The sequence below is a fragment of the Semicossyphus pulcher genome, unplaced genomic scaffold, assembly GCF_022749685.1.
Source record: "Semicossyphus pulcher isolate SPU_LCO1_2020_fin unplaced genomic scaffold, fSemPul1.0.p SCAF_8, whole genome shotgun sequence".
Taxonomy (NCBI): Eukaryota; Metazoa; Chordata; class Actinopteri; order Labriformes; family Labridae; genus Semicossyphus; species Semicossyphus pulcher.
This window is the reverse complement of record NW_027211759.1, coordinates 30,613,232-30,630,300: the sequence shown is the minus strand read 5'-3', so window position 1 is coordinate 30,630,300 and position 17,069 is coordinate 30,613,232. Positions and strand designations below refer to the sequence as shown.

The window sequence follows — 17,069 nt, the reverse complement described above, 5'->3', positions numbered from 1 at the left end:
AGACAGATAAAATAATGGCAGTTTGAAGACTTTCTTTAATATTGACTGGACTCTGGACACAGGGTTAGTTGATAAAAAATAGCTATTTAATTTTTATTTCTTTCATAAAAGTACTGTCAGGTGGCATTATACATTTCAAAAAATAAATAAATTCAATATCTTGTGTATAAAAAAATCTGTTTTGAAAACAACATGTGTTTGCAGTTATCATCTCTGTTGTTGCCAGGCAGGTGTGGTAAATATTGCTTAATCTTCACAATAAGGGGTCATTTAATACACCTTAAAATGCTCTTACATTTCCAAAAAACAACCATACAGTTATATATGATTGATTAAGTATACACAAATAATTATTGTTCTTCTGTTCTATCTTTAAAGAGCTTCTCATGAGGACCAAGTTAAGCCCAATAAAAAACGTATTACATCAGACTCAGGTTCATCTTATTGCATATATAACATAGTAATTGAACATCATCGAGAACGGTGTCAAAATAAGGCGGGTGAGGCTTGAACATGCATCATTTGTAAACTGTAATATTCATACATACAGTCAGCGTTGACAAATATACTTTGTGCAGTCTTGGGAGTAATTTAACTCTGTGCTATAAATACCTGAAACGTACATTTTTGGAGTGCTACCTTGTATGTTTGATTGGTTTATTTGTTCCTTTATTCATGGTTTTATTCTTAATGTGGTCTGAACAATCACGAAGGGAACATCTTAATCAGAAATAAATGTGATGAAATAGAAAGTTTCAGTCAAAGAACAATGACAGATCAAGAATGAATTCCAACCTGACAATTTTAAGGCCATTCAGCTGATCTGTTGCACCCTTCATCAGCCATATTGGATGTCCTGAGCTCTTGACAACTAAATTGAGAGTAGCTGACTCAATTTTCCAGCTTTATAGTTACACCCCATGGCTTATGCAGTTTTTAACATTTATGACCCACATAAAATTTCCATTCAGTGTTAATTTAAAATGCCTCTCCCAAGGTGACTCCCTTGCTCACGGTAAAACCCATGTGTCTGCTGCTTATGATTTTAATTATACAAATACTGTTGACATGCCTTCATTTTGAGTTTTTTCACAGGTTTGCATTATCCTCTATACACATTGGGTCTTACAACCATAGTTTCTGAAATCTGCAAAACTGGACTTGTTAATGGTTGTCATTCAACAGCCACCAGATAGTGATAGTGAGAAGTGTAAACAAGTAAAATGGTTAAACTGACACAAACTATGGTAGGCTGTAATCTGTGTCCAAATTAGTTGGAGTAAAAATGATTATACGATTGGAATGTGGAGAATATTTACTCCAAACTTGCAAAGTTTGAGATCGTTTGGAGTTGAGTTTAAGTTTTCATTTTTACAGCCTTTATACAAGTATAGAGTCCATAGCTGAAATTCTGAAGGGCAACCAGCCCTGCATGCCAATTATGATCACTCCAGCAAAATGTAATATATCATCCTGCACATTTTGAGGAAATCGTCTCTTGTAATTATTTTGTCTGTAGAACACTATTAAATATTTATTTTATGTCAATATTTGGAAGTAAAAACAAACTCTGACTTTGATCTTACTTCATACTTCAACATGCTGATGGTCACTGTTTAAGCATTGCACATGTAACTGAGATATGAAAATATTTAATTGTTCCTTGGAGGACAAAATCCTTTACCAATCTACAGTATATATAAAATGCAGCTCAGATGCTCAACTCTCTGTCTTTGTGTGTGATAAACATATAGAAAGAAAAACAAGGAATGGGACAAAAAGGAACATAAATGTTTTGACTGCTTCTAAATCTGCATTTTGGGCGTATGGCACAGTTAAATATAACTCTTTAAATGTAGCCTGTAGGTACAAAATGGATAGCCAACAACTGAGGGAAGAGAAAACAGTAGTTATCAGTTTGCCTTTAAGTTTGAAGTTCAGTTCATGTAAATCGCTGCAGTCCTTCATTGCAGTTTCAAAGAGGCGTTCATGAAGAGAAGTCCGGCTATGATACAAAGTCAGCTAAAGTTTGTCAGTATAAAATCAGTCTAATGTCTAATTGTCTCTCGTGCTTCTTATTGTTGGTCTCTGAGATGAAGCATGCAGGTCAACTCGAGCACATCCCGGGCTTTTTGGAGAGATTTAGCAAAGCCACAATGATGTCCTCACTGCTGGTGAAGTTAACCCCTTGCTGAAGAGGAATAAGCAGTTTGCACCACACCCTTCTTCTTGAAGTATCCACCTTTACCTATTTTTATCCATCCTGCACCAATTAAATCGATATATGTGAACATGAACAAATCTCTTCCAAAACCAGAAACCAAAGTTTCTCAGCATGCCTGAGATGCCTTCATGAATCAAATACTTTGGACATCTTAATGATCTGAGGAGTTGGAGTTTACTCCCAAATAAACATCATTTTAGTTCATATTCTCATGAAATCCCCATAAATACTGCTACTGTTTTTACAATTTCAGCCTGTGATTGATAGAGGCGCTGCAGGGTTTAGGTCTTTATCTTATCTTTGAGACAATCCTGGCTTGGTTACATAGATTTGGGAAAGACTTATTAATGTTCACAAATCAGGACTGAACTTTCAGTTGAACTTTTGTTTCAGTGTGGACTGTCTTTTTAATCTTCTCCCTATAGCTCAGGAGAGATAATGATACCAATCCCTTATCAGTATCAACAGGGACAACTTCACCCCGCTGGCTTCTTCTCAGCTTTTGAGCTTCAAGTCTTTCTTCCTGCCTTTCCTCCGATGGGGAACTCCACAGTCTGCAAAGAATATGAGAAGAGAAACCACATTAAACATTAAACCTTCATTCATCACCCACTGGGAGTGTGGTTTAGTTACTCGTATACATTCATCATGTGGTGTCTTTTGCGTTATTTCTTTTGTGTTACTGACACATTATGAAACTGGATCTACAGTGTGAGCCCAAGGACCAGAGCAAGCCAACTCATGGACAGCTTCACTCTCAGCTTTCACCTTTTTGAGGTGTCACCTACAAAGTGGTTACAGGTGTGTTTCTTAAGATGCACTGTATTGGTGCTATATACAGTATATGATTGTGGGCAAACCACAGAGACTGCAGCACACTGTAGCAGTGTAGCACTGTAGCACTGTAGCAGCAATAATAACTAATAATAACTAGCCAAATTTTCTAAACCACACAGACTTTCTGGAAGAGCGAGGCATTCATTTTATCACATTAACAATTCTCATTGGCTAGTAAAGTATATTTTTGTTCATGCAAAATACGTGCAGGGTGAGGTTTAGAATAAAGAATAAAGAATATTTAAAAAGATACTCTGCAATATACTCGAAATTGTATATTTTTCTGCATGCTGCAGCAAAAGGATTAGAAGGAATAGCTCCACATTTTGGTTAATACAATACGGACGACAAGCCAATGTCTGTATGTTAAATATAAAGCCACTTCCTACAGCCTGCTAGCATATTCTGGTATAAAAGTGATCTGTATAACTGATCTCTATTCATATAATAACACATCTCGAAAAGGTGGAAAAAACTAGCCTGGCTTTGTCAAAGTCCACCTATCCTCACCTCTAATGCTACCTATTTTACGTATTATATGTAATGTTTTTACTCCCTAAAACAAAGTGTAAAATTTAGAGTCTGTTTAAAAGGGCGCTTATGTGCATGATTATTTCTTCACTAGAAACTAATTTGAGTCTTACTACAACTACCATCCAAGAAATAGTCCAGCAAATTGTCATTTTCACAACAAACATTTGAGTTGTAATAAACATTTATAGTCCAACCTCTCCTGCTGTATGCATTAATTTCCACTGGCTAACTGACTGGCCCTCTGGCATATCACTCAAACACTTGCTTTTTGACAAACAGCTGTTTAATTCAATCCCCTACAGAACTGTAATAAAGGTGGTGTGTTTATCTTTATTCTGGTAAAAAAGTTGGGTTTTAGCTTTGCAAAGGAGAAAAACATAAAGTTTTCAAGACCATCATTCTGGGCCTCACTGAGCTGAGTATTTGATGCCCAAAAGACAGTAACACCCACAAGACACAAAGCAATGTGGTGCTGTTATCAAACAAAGCAGTGTCACTGAATGCTGAAACATTGAGACGTTAATGGATTTTTTTTTTTATTATGCCACTGTGTTAAATACTTGATTTCGATTGGTTAATCACAGTATTCCAAGGTCTGCTATCTCTCAATAACAGACCGTTGCTATGAAGAACAGACTGTTGCTAAAGATTCGGCTCTAATCACACAATCCACCGAAAAAAAATCAAATTAAATTTGACGTCAGTCTGTTTACAGAGGGGAAAAAAAGAAAAGAGACAAAACAGCGGAGAGAAAGCAATAAAGATTAAATGATGCAAAAACTGAAGGCTATGACAGAGAGATCTACAAAACTGAAGATGGGTCAGAGGTAAACATGAAACAAAACACAGTACAGGATACGCCGCTGTTTAAAGATGGTGAATGGAAAAGAAAATGTTGACAGACTCTGACAGTGACGAGACAGAAAACCTCAATCAGCTGCGCTGATTCCTGCAGTCTGGATCAACTTGCCTTACTTCACCATCAGATGAAATGTTTCCATTTAATGAGAATAGAAACAGCTAGGTTAGCTCATGCTAAGACGGCTACAGAGTGAACCGTTGCTATGGACGCACCTCGAGTATAACGGACAATTTTTAAACAGAAAACGGAAATATCATAATTTTTCAATTAAAAAAATAATTTCCAAATCAATATTTGTTTTCAAATAATATATTTCATAAGTAGGTAGCCATGTAATAAGCGGGACAGTGTATAGTGATCAGGTCGTTATTGCAGAATGGAACCCTGACGGGGTCACCCTGAAAGGGGGGGGGCAAACTCATGGCTACATAAACTCATGGCCCAGGCAGCTTATACTTATATAATTATGAGTGCAAAGTTGTGTGTCACAGTAATCTTTGTTGATATGCTGTCAGTGCTGTTCAGGACTGTAATTAAGCAGGTTTATCTCACTGGTCAAGGACGGCTACAAATCCTTCAGGGAAAAATTTTGCCCTAAAATGTAATGTCTTCATTTGAAAAGTATTCTTTTTATGCATAATTATGATTCGCTAAATTCCCATGATTTTTGACAGATTGGAACTATTTAACAACTCTTTTGTGGAACTGATAATTAAAATGCCATTTAGGTACACCTTCCTCCGAAGTCAGGAGAGGCAGCAGAAGAATGTTCTGAATGTCAACTGAACACTGTTTACGACATGAGGTAGATCTGGACTTCATTGTTGTACTTCTGGCTGATCCAACATGAGGATGAAAAACAAATGTTAATTGATCTTTTGCCATCAGGATCTTGCATACTGGGGAGCCCTGCCCGGGGAGTTTAGACTAGTGAGTTACTATCATCTTAAAGTTACAATCCTAACAAATGTGTTTATTACATCTGGCTTTTTAATGATTATTTAAAATGAGTTCTGTTTTTCTTTGGCCTACACAGCCTGTGCTATTGTCTCCTTTACAGTAATAATGTTTCTACAAAGATAACAGAACATGTTTTTATTTAGAGCCTGCAATGAAACTGGATGTCTGAACACATCTACCGCTTTTAAACTCACAGTCCTGCTGCCTTTCTGTGCTGGCAAAGCACTCTCTGAACAGGCAGTGCATGGTGCGACAGAGGTTGTCCAGGAGGGTTTTGGGAGAAGCGTATCGCCAGCTGGACGGTGGCACTCTGTCAGGCTCTTCTGTTAATCGATCCCACGTGTCCTGAATGGTCTCTGGAAGCTCCTGCTGGAAAGCCTACACAAGCCCCAAAACACACACAGAAACACATGTGAGTGAAAGCGGAGTTGGCTCAATGTGAGCGGCTTAATGGAAAAGGATCTCTGAGGTACTTCGCATCCAAAAATTTCTCAAAAGGAATAAATAAGCAGTGTGGCTCAGCAACAAAATCTTTCCACCATTCACATTTGGAGGAATTTCATAGCATTTACAAGTGTTTCTTTGTGACTCCTTTTTTTTGTAAGTCTGCTCATTCCAGCTGTGGGTGCTCACAACCCACACCAACCCAGCCAAGGACGTTAATTAAAAGACATATGAGTCACAAAATGTAGTGAGTATATTAATATTTTTTGCTGTTCTTTCGGCATACTTTGCTTTCCCTTTTCAGTTGCACAATCACATTCATTTTAAATATGGCTACAATATGCTACATGTAAGTCCAGCTGTTACATTTACAGACACAGTTCAACAACAGTCAACATTTTATCTTATCTTATAGTGATCCGAGGTCTATAATGGGTTGCTCTTAATGCTTTTAGATATTTAGATGTCAAAGAAGGCTGTTGACTGAAAAAGGACTGTTGTTGCCAAGCAACCCAAACTTTCTGAGGTTACCACAGATCAGCTACTTTGCATGATGTATATTTATCTGTTTGATGTAATTTATAAAGCTACCAGTGAAATAAGATTCTGCTGTGTGATTCAGAGGTACCAGCTTGATCAATGTAAACATACACTGTCTGCTGTAATGTTAATCAACAATATTCAGAACACCTGGCTGAGGCGGAGTGATACAGAGTGAAAAGTCCCAGTGAGGTTGTTCTCTATATTGCCACTCATGGAATGCCTCTTGTCCAATCTGATTACTTGGTCAGAACTAACTGTTATACATATATATATATATATATATATATACATGTTTTCCATGCTTCATCAACTTGTCTCTCCTGATTGAAATGAAGGTACATTTTCAGATGAAGTCTGACATTCAGAAAGCGGTCTTAAAACTGGAGAATTATTGCTACTGCAGCACAGAGGTCAACAAGGACTCATATTCAAACTTAATGAACTGAAGGTTTGATGGTAGATAAAATACCAACATGGATTAGTCACCACTACAGACAAAACTAAGTTAAGCAGACTGCCCTAGTAACCTTTACACAGAAAATCCCCCATACGCACTGCACTGAATGATCAACAAGTGAACCAATTTGACCGTCACGTAACTCTGGTTGGATCGTAACTTGAAGCTATATTTAATTTTCTAATGATCAGGATATTTATTCCCAATTGCATCAATGTGACATCTGTCTCCTGCCATGTATCCTCTGACCCTAACAGTCAGATGGAAATTCCCTCACTAACAGAGAGTCTTCATTTGAAGATGAACTGAATTCAGTTATGGTACAAATGTGTGAACTCTATCTTACCTCAGCAGGATGTGACTGTACAAAGACTCCCTCCACATCCCTGAAGCGTGTCTCCAGCTCAGCGGTGTACGGGCGCGAAGGATGTCTCTCGGGCAAAACCCGGATGATCTGAAAGTTCAACTTGTCTTTAGTTTAAGAGGACAGACAACAAGCTCGAGTATTTTCTTCATTCAAACCCTTGATTTCTTGTGCATGGATGAGACTGAATGTGTTGGAAAAAGAACTAAAATTGTAGAGTAACTTTTGTATGTAAGTCAGTACAGTATGTGCAGCTTGCAAGTCCCAGACATTTTCTTTGCAGATTTTAACAAATTACAGTAATACAAATTACTACTGGTATGAAAAGATTAAGAGAAGCAGTTCCTACTCGGTTCAGAACAGTCTTTTATTTTGTTAAATCAGGGTGTTTGTCTAAAGTGTGACTTTGAATTAACCACTAATTAAAGACACCTGAGATGGGACATGCTTGCCTTGTTATATCTGCAAGGTTTAAGCCTAGAGGGGATCATGCATTCAGTCTGTGGCGAGATGGCTCACTCCTTTATTCAACAGCTCTGCAAAATATGATGTGTTCAATTATCTCAGACAGCATAAGCCTGCGTCTGTCCAAGCAGCTCAGAAGTAACGACAGAGGCTGATGAGTAAAGTCCCTCAATTTATGATACTGAGACTTCCCAAGAGGCGAATTCTGTTCTTGTTGGCTGATGTGTGTGGTTACTGTGGTTATTGGGATCATGTTGTATAAAGCCATCATGTGGCAGGCCACACTGTGTCATTTTTCCAGATGCGCAAGTTGAGGGATGTTATACATAAATATGTACTGAGTAGACATAAGTGTCTGAGACTAGGCTAGGCATTGTTTTATTATGCAAATATACACTTTTGTGGCTTTGATCTGATGTGTAAATCCACAATAGAATTTATGCAACTGTGCTTTACTCTGACTGACTCTTAATGTTTTTACATTCATGTTGAGAGTAGAACAGGATTTGACAGGGATGCATAAAAAGTTGCACAAAAATTCACCAGCATGCAGAAAATTAAGAGTCTGACACTTAAATCATCATTTAGGAGGAAGTCCAGCCCCTTTGCTTGATTTTTGTCCTCAATGAATGTTATTCCATTAAAGGTGTCAGCCTTACATACTTATTGACCCATCAGCTTAATATATTCTTTGTGCACAGTAATGCCTTTATGCAAAGCAAGCTCTCATAGTTGCTGTGATTTTTGCATTAAAGGCAGCTGGCATGAACAATCTGGTGATATTAAAGAGCAACTTGTAGATTACATTTTTTACTATATAAATACTCAATCTTGTCTGAAAATGGCTGTGGAATTTCATATTATTTACAAGACACAAAGCTGTGGCACCGTCAAACGTACAGCTTTACCGTTAAAGAAGGCAATATAAAATACGACTGATACAAGCTGACACTCGGCCATTAGTAACTGTAATGGGTAAGCATTAATGCTCCCACTTACTACTCATGATTTGTTATAGCCTTTGGTGTGTGATAAACTTTTCAATGTTGTGATGTGAGCACAGCGTTAGATATCGCTAGCTAACACCGGTCCCTCATCCCAGCACCTGCCCAGTTCTCTACTGATTCTCATCACACTACAGCTCAATGTCTCTCCTGTGGCCATTATTTCTCTTCATCCTGGCCTGTTCCTGGTCTCTTTGATGCCTAACAGGCTCATAATCATATGAGAATCATAAGTCGTATGCAAATGAATGAACAATTTCTTCATCTTCAACGATAAGACTGGCATTTAGATCCATATTTATTCATGTTAAACAAGTCACTATAGGCGGGACTCCCTCATGTTACGGCTGTTTTGATGCGTAAATATAAGAAAACTGACTCCAGAAGCCACTGTAGTGTATTCATTCAAATATTTTGTTGAAAATATAATTACTACATCATTTTCCTACGCACTGACTCCCTGGGGTCTCCAACCTGCAAGTTGCTCTTTAACTCTTTGTTGATTACTGCTGTTTAGCAAACCAGATTAACTGCTGCCAACACCTGTGCTGGTGTGTAGCCATAGACTTTGATGAACTGAGCTTCTAAACTCTTAATAGCACTTTGGTGAACATCACTTGCGGTTTGGTGGTGCTGGCAGATTCCATTAGTGAAACACAGACTGGAAGAGAGTGAGACACTGGATGTATCTCAGCTCAGACTTAGCTTTGATGTACTGACAGTTACTGCAGACTGAAGGATTTGCCCAAAGCCAACTGTCCACTCTGTATTTAACTGACTGCAGTTGTCAGTGAAACCAAAAGATTTGCTTATAAAACCACATGTTTCTTGTCACACATAACAACACAAACACTAGGAATTTCATTACTTTACTGAAATCCGAGAACACGCTGGAACAAAATGTCTGACCATTGTGATTTGTTGCATACCTCCTTGTTTCCAAAAAAGTTTAAATACAGAGTGGACAAAGTGATTCTGCCCTGGTAGCTGATAAGTGGCTGATTAGAATCCAATTTCCTAACTTAGAAATTGAAACTGAAGGAAAATAAAATGAGTTGCCAGAAACAAATTTTTGCAATCCTTTTGACAGTTCACAGATGTTCAGTCAGTACAGAGAGAGCGGAAATGACAACTTAAGTGGATTATAGTAAACAAACAACAAAAACTGTTTACACGTGGCAAATAAAATCTGACTGAATTGTTCTAAAAGCAGATAATATTTGTACCTTTTTTAACACGCCTTGGTTGACCTGGAACCACAGCCTCTGGAGAACCAGCTCATCCAGCCCCTCTACATATGACTTCTGATGGAGGAGAGGAGAGGAGAGGAGAGACGTGCAACATTAGGAATGTTCAAGAACAAAGTTTGACAAACTGATTTCGACATTTATGAGTATGTACAGTATATCACCATATTGTACTAAACATTTATAAATAAGAAAACAAAGAGGAGTGGGAACAGATAACATCTTAATGGTGCCATAAGGTAGGGCTGGGCAATATGGCAAAATAATGATTTATATTTTATATTGATCAATATCAATATTTATCACAATATATAATTTGATCTTGCTGCAAGTTTGAGGAAATTACCCTGATAATATAAATGAAAAACCAGGGGGTTCACATGCTGAACTTTAGAATATAGTTTAGGGTCTGTGTCCTGCAATGGCATTTTTTGCACCCAGGACCTCAATTTCAGAGCGTTTCTCACCGGCACTTACTGTTGCTGGGATAGGAAAGTTGTATCGCTTCCCCTGACCGTTTAAGTCACTCTGTATGCTTAATAGTTGCTTTTATTCAAGGAAATTAAACAAAGAAAACATAAAACAATGAAAAAGGTATCTTGTCCTGGCATTAGCAGCAGCAATAGAAGGATTAGCTTCTCCTCCGCCATTGTTGTTCACAAAGTTGATATCGTAAGTCCTGCCCCTTCTTGATTTTGATTGGTTGTGAGAGAGACACTGAGGATACAGCTGATGCCGAGGGTGTTTTAGCACTGAAGACACTAAATTGCATAGGTTTTGTTTATAAAATAGCTGCTGCCAGTGCAGAAAACGCTGTTACATGCCCTGAAGGTGTAACACACAGACAATTAAAAGACAATTAAAAGACTGAAAAAAACTTCTGAGACCATCTTTATCTACCATCATTGCTTTTAGGAAATCCAAAGGTTTATCATCATTATTGTAAAATTTGATCATGATCCCATATCAACAACATTTTATAACCCAGCCCCGCCCAGACCTGAGGTCTGCAATTTGAGGCACATGAAAGAATCCTTCAGCTGATATATAAAGAGCCATATTGTGACTTTTACCATTTTGCTGATGCTGGACACTTTAAAGATTTCGTTATGATGAACCCTGATCGTGTAGTTGATGGGGAAGTTGTGCTTCTGTAGAGCAGAGAAAAAAAGAGAGAGAGAAAAACACGTGCATTTCATAAATCAGGGAGCTGTAACAGTAGTTCATGTGAGAAACTAGTTATGACCATAGACTATATAGATAAGATTGTGATATTTACTATCAAAACTATTAATCTAAAGCAAACCAACTCTGTTATAATATACCACAGAAGGCCATAAATGATGGTCAGGTTTATCTCAAGTTTGGTTTGGAGACTACAAATTTTGAAAAACAGAATCCATCGGGCCGGAGTTTTAAAGACAGAGAGAATCTAAGAAATCCACAAATTATCTTGCAATGCAATGCATTATTAAGTCTAAAAATGCCTCTTTAAATGTTACTGGAGACAAAACAGCTGTATTTGTGCTTCTATATTTATAAGCCATGCTTGCCAGGGTGCCGCCATCCTCTCACCATGTACCGTCGCCTGTGATTGAGCTTCTCGTTGAACGTCTGCAGGGGTCTGCACATGCTGCCTGGTGTCGGGGTCACCTGAACAGGCACCAGCAGAAACAGGCCTGCAGAGACACAGAGCTGCACAGTCATTTTTGACACAATGTCAAATGATCGTGTCACAGAACACAGGACTAAAAATTCTATGTACAGGATGTGCATTAGTCTGTCTGGCTTCTATACATAAAGAGAGAGAAGTTACTGACTTGACTTCTTTGCCCAAACTACTCTACAGGGTCGGACTCAGAAATACATGTGTGGATGATTTGTGTGTGTTTCTGTGTAAAGGCTTTTAGTGTTTGCAGTGCACCTGATGGATTTATGACCATTGAAAGTTAAAGTAGAGCCAGAATACCAAAGTTCACCATGAAAACTATTATGACCTAACAAAGATGCAACATGAATCTTTTTTTTTCCTGGATAGAGATGCATTTTAGCAGAATAAATACAGCTCTGGGAAAAATTAACAGACCACTGCAAAAAATAAAAAGTTCTTCTCTGGTTTTAATATTTACAGGTTTGTGTTTGTGTAAAATGAACTCTTGTTGTATTGTAAACAACATTTCTCCTACTTCCAAATAAAATATTCTTAAAATGTTTCTATTTATTTATCTGCAGAAAGTGCCGACTCATTAAAAAAAACAAAAGTAGTTTTTCAGACCTCAAATAATGCAAAGAAAACAAGTTCATGTTCATGTTAAACATCAGATAAAACAGGTGATACATGTACTATGTTTTATCTTATCTTAAGACTAACACTCAGGAAGAGTTCATAAATCAATGTTGTTTTATTTATTGTAATAACCCTGATTTTTCATGCATCTGTGCATGTTCTCCTCCAGTCTGTCACAGTGCTGTTGGGTGACACTAGGCCGCTCTTGGAGCAGCTCGTCTTTGTTTGATGGCTTGTGACCGTCCCTCTTCCTCTTGATCACATTCAGGAGGTTTTCAGTGGGGCTCAGATATGGATTGGGCTGGCCATGACATTAAGAGACAGAGATGCCAATTAAAGGAATATTTGGAGTGGTCTCTTATTTTTTCTGGAGCTGTGTGTTACACATTCTCATTATCCTAAAAAGGGTTCAACACGATGCAACATGCAACTCAAGCTCAAAACTTGCAAATAACAACAAATAGTTAAAACCAAAACGTAATCAGTTCTTTGAGGCTGCACTTTAAATCCAAATGCCAGCATGTACAAAATGATTTGCAATCTATTCATCAGCTGAAGAGACATTTTACATAAAACCACATATGTCAACTTCATGGTGGTCATGAAGGAAAAGTCAAAAGATCTGCAACAACCACAATTGTCTTTACAAAAAAGGAGGCCATTCAGTAAAGTCGATGTTGAAATATTTAATTGAATAAATGGAAACTTTGGTCTGATGGAAACATTAGATCCAACAGTTGTTCCAGTCTGGACCAAAGTGGTGGTCTAACCAACATCATTGTTTGGATATTATTTAAATCAGAAACACTAAAATAAAACCCTGTCCCTTCTTCTAAGGCTCTAACATCATCACGTTTCTTCTGCCTGTGCTGCTGAAGAACAAAAACCATTTACCTTGTTTGTCATTACAATATTTGCTTGACAGGAAATCATTAACAGCTTATTTTATGGAGTTTTTACATATGGCTAATGCTTGTTGAATATTTGTATGGCCTCTTTTACCTTCTGTTACAAGGTCCCAGGGAAAAAAACATATGTCAAACATCCAGTGTTGGTGACTCAACCAGCGGATAAATCAACAGCCATTATTTTAACAGTTGCCTGACATACTGTACAATCATGTGATTTAAGTGTCGGTTTAACAAATACAAATACTTGCACATTTCAGTACTTTAATCAGGTAGCTACTTCTACATGCTGTCTTCTAATAGACGCAAACTTTGCCCTGCAGACTCAATCAGCCGTCTTTGGCTGCTTAAATTTTTCACTTCACTTTTTTTTGTTTTTAGTCTGACTTCTGTTAAACAAGCATCTCATTACTGTCAGTATTAAGGCTGTCGCTGCTGTCATTTCAGCACAAACTGGGATCCAGCTCCAGGTCAAGAACTTGGAGATCTTTTAGAAATCCAAATCATGTCACCATCTCGCAATTCGTCAGACTTGAGGGGGATTCCTGCATGGGTTCAACTACTAAGTGGAGTTCTCCAAACAAAAGGTGAGGGATTGATCACCAAAGAGACTCTATTCCCCCTCAGCAATGACTGTAGTGCATGAAATCATGCATGAAAAAAGACTAAATCGAGACCAAAAGACGGTAATTTGAGAGATTTATCCTTCTGTCAATCTGAACTTGTGCCATAAAAAAGAAACTTTGAACCCCCAGGATATATATATCCATAAACATCTTGAGGGTCAGAAAGCTCTTAACTTGGAACAGCTGAAAATTCCCAGAGAGAAGTACCTGGTCAGGAGGGATTTAGATAAGTCTGTCAACAAGTTTATCTTACGTGGAGGAAGAACAGGTGGAATGCATAAACTTAGCAAGGCTGAGCCGTGTCATTGAATCTTCTCGCTTTAGGACAAGCCATAGACTGCATAAAAAAGATGGTCGACATGTCAGCTCCCTAAAAGTGAAGCCAAAACATCTCGAGCGCCCCCTGCTGACTTGACTTGACTGTAGTATAGGTCATAAAGCCCGCCTCCTCCATGTTAACAGATTGGACATGAAAATACACGCCAAATAAATTTTTCTCAAAAATGTTTTCTGTCATTATAGTTAGTTCTTATCATGCTAATTTATGTCCAAGTGTTTATTTTTCTTACAAGTATACTTCTAATTAGTTATTTGATGCTGTAAAAAGGATGATTGACAGCTCTGTTGACAAATACGGCTCCTGCAGCCGATCTGTTCCGGATTAGTGGAGTAGAGAAGGAACGGCGAGAGGAAACGTAACTAAAACAATCACTCCAGTCATTGAAGCTCCCATATCTGTGAACGTTAACCTCAGACCAACACAAAGAAGCTGTTATGCTGTTAAATATGTTGACCTGTATGTAACATGTCGATATGTGGGATCCTTGCTGTTTTTTTCGGTAAGTTAAGTGTGTCTTTGCCGATCTCTACGACGCAACTCTGGCTCCAAATGACGTCACCATCACAAGATGGCAGCGCCGGGGTATTTTGGCATCAATTTCGTACAATGACAGCAGATGGAGACGCGTCGTCCATCTATATATACAGTCATTGGGGCAAACTTATTGAGGAGTTAGACTGGTGGATTAATGATACTGTAGATTCAATCTCTGGGTTGGAAGTTCAAATGCAGTTATAAAGATGTACTGTTTTATTCCAGGTCAACAAATCGAGTCTACAGCAACTGAAAAGACAAAAATTCTGGAGGGATAGTGGGCCAATTTTCAAGATAAAATGACATTTTTAATTACTCGTTAGCCACTGTTAGGCAACAGCTAACATTAGCAATAAACCACTCAGCTTACATTACCATTGTGATATTGTTACAAAACACAATAGGAAAGGCATAAATCATAGGCATAAAGGCATAAATGTTAATGATAATGTTAGCTTGCTAACGGTAGCCTAATATTAGCTAGGAATTTGCTGAATACTACAGTTGGATGTTGTGACTTAGCTGTCGGTAGCTAACATGTTACAAAATATGTTGTTTTAGCCATAAATATGGCCTAACAAGTCATTGACATTTCAGTTACTGATCACTTAAAATGATCAGTCAAATTCCTTTTTATTACACTTTTTGCCACCCTAAAATACAGCAATAGGCTACAACAGTATACTTAAGCCCTAGCTTTAGCCTACACATTTTCCGTTGGTTTATCCCCAAATGTATTTATTTGTAATGTTTACATAACTTCTGTGGTTCTTTAAAAGGGGAGAGCTATTGTTAATACTGACCAAAATAAATAAATAAATACAATTATACATTTAAGCTTTCCACCATGAGCAAAACACCAAAGGAAAACGGCAGATGTAAATATGGTGAATAAACATTTCTCTTCATTGGGTAATATTGGGAGGAAACTTTAGGTGGGAAAACCAGTAGGTTAGGTAATACACCCAGAGAGGCGCTCAGCATGAGGTGAGAAATGTACAGCTCTCCACTGACATGTGAGAGGGAGAAAGATCCTTGTAGAAAGAAAAAGTTCATTTTGTGCTCTGGGAATACTTTAGGTTTGAGAAATGAGGGCTGGAGGATGAGCAAATTACATTTCAACAGCAGACTCATCATGTGCTTTTCTTTCCATTTAAGAATTATTCAGGTACAAATGCAACTTCTTTATCCTGTGAAGCGTGCAAATACTACCTAATATATATTGAATTATTTTTTTCATTAACATACCAAAGTTTATTCCTGATATGACCTGATGCACCTACAGCTTCTTATCTTAAATGAATCACAGCTGAAAATCACACTTTCACAGTATACAGTAGCTACACTTCTTTAAGGAGCTTACAGTGTTTCATTAATTATTTTGACACTTGGAGTAGAGCGGAAATGAATGCACCCGCCATGACTAAACTGCAGCTCTCACTCTGTCCCAAATATTGTCTTATGAAAACATACAATCTGCAGTCTGACTCAGAGGTCATACACGAAAAACATTGTATCACGGTCATGTTCAACAACACAACAGCAGAAACAACAGCTCATTCAAGGTAATCGAACTCAAAGTGGCCACTGCCAACATTACAAAAGGGATTCTTTACTGTCTAAAATATGACAAATTACCACTGACTACAAACCCCCCCTTTCCTATAAAAAAACTACCTTTTATCTCCACCACATGATGTGAATGTGAAGTCTCTTCTCTCAGAGTATTGAGGTGAAAGTGCTGCTGCACCATCTGGAAGTCTTTATGTGTAAAAAGGACACTCACAACAGTCTTCACTTTAAGATGAAACAGACACAGAGGGAAGAACATCCTTTACTTTAGTGTGAATAGACACAGCTGTTCACTTCAGATGTGTTATATTGGATTGATTCACAAAACTCAAAATATATTAGCCCTGTAAAACAGTATAAGTCACATTAGATTACGGCTCTTGAGTGCAATATAGCATTATTACTGGACTTTGATGTGGGAGCTTTACAGTCCATCATGCTGGCTGCAAACGAACGTCGCACTATTCAAGTGAAAGATTCAGGTAGAGTTTGATGCTTCATAAAATGTGTTTCTGAACCTGGTTTTAAGCACATATGCAAAAGCCTGTGTGTGTTTGTTTGTGAAAAACTGTGAATGACTGAAAAGATTTATTTGTGACAGAGATTTAGTTCCATTTTTGTTAGGGAAGTGCATTTGTGGAACCCCAGTAAGCCTCTGAACCTACAAATAAAGGTCAAGGCATGGATAAGGGATATGTTACATGTCGGAGTCAAGTCGTTTTAGCGTTTTGTTCATTGATCATTTTTTACAGTCTGGCTAGCAATAGATGGCAGAAAGGTGTTTGAGTTGACAGCTAATAAGGAATTGTTATCTCTACTAATTTGGAGATATCTGTTTAATAAATTAATATATATAGCAAA

General features: G+C 37.8%; 1 protein-coding gene across 2 annotated transcripts in view; it reads right to left on the bottom strand.

The window, feature by feature from the left end:
* Positions 1–64: 64 nt before the first annotated feature.
* The window catches only part of il34 (interleukin 34), a 31,955-nt gene continuing 14,950 nt past the window's right edge, over positions 65–17,069 (bottom strand). For both annotated transcript variants that reach the window (XM_069686561.1, XM_069686560.1), the window contains exons 3-8: positions 11,517–11,620; positions 11,015–11,092; positions 9,921–9,998; positions 7,208–7,315; positions 5,612–5,795; positions 65–2,778 (exon numbers count right to left, since the gene is read on the bottom strand). In XM_069686561.1, coding sequence (XP_069542662.1) covers positions 2,720–2,778; positions 5,612–5,795; positions 7,208–7,315; positions 9,921–9,998; positions 11,015–11,092; positions 11,517–11,620 — 611 coding nt within the window. In that variant the 3' untranslated portion in view covers positions 65–2,719. The remainder of the gene's footprint in view (positions 2,779–5,611; positions 5,796–7,207; positions 7,316–9,920; positions 9,999–11,014; positions 11,093–11,516; positions 11,621–17,069) is intronic.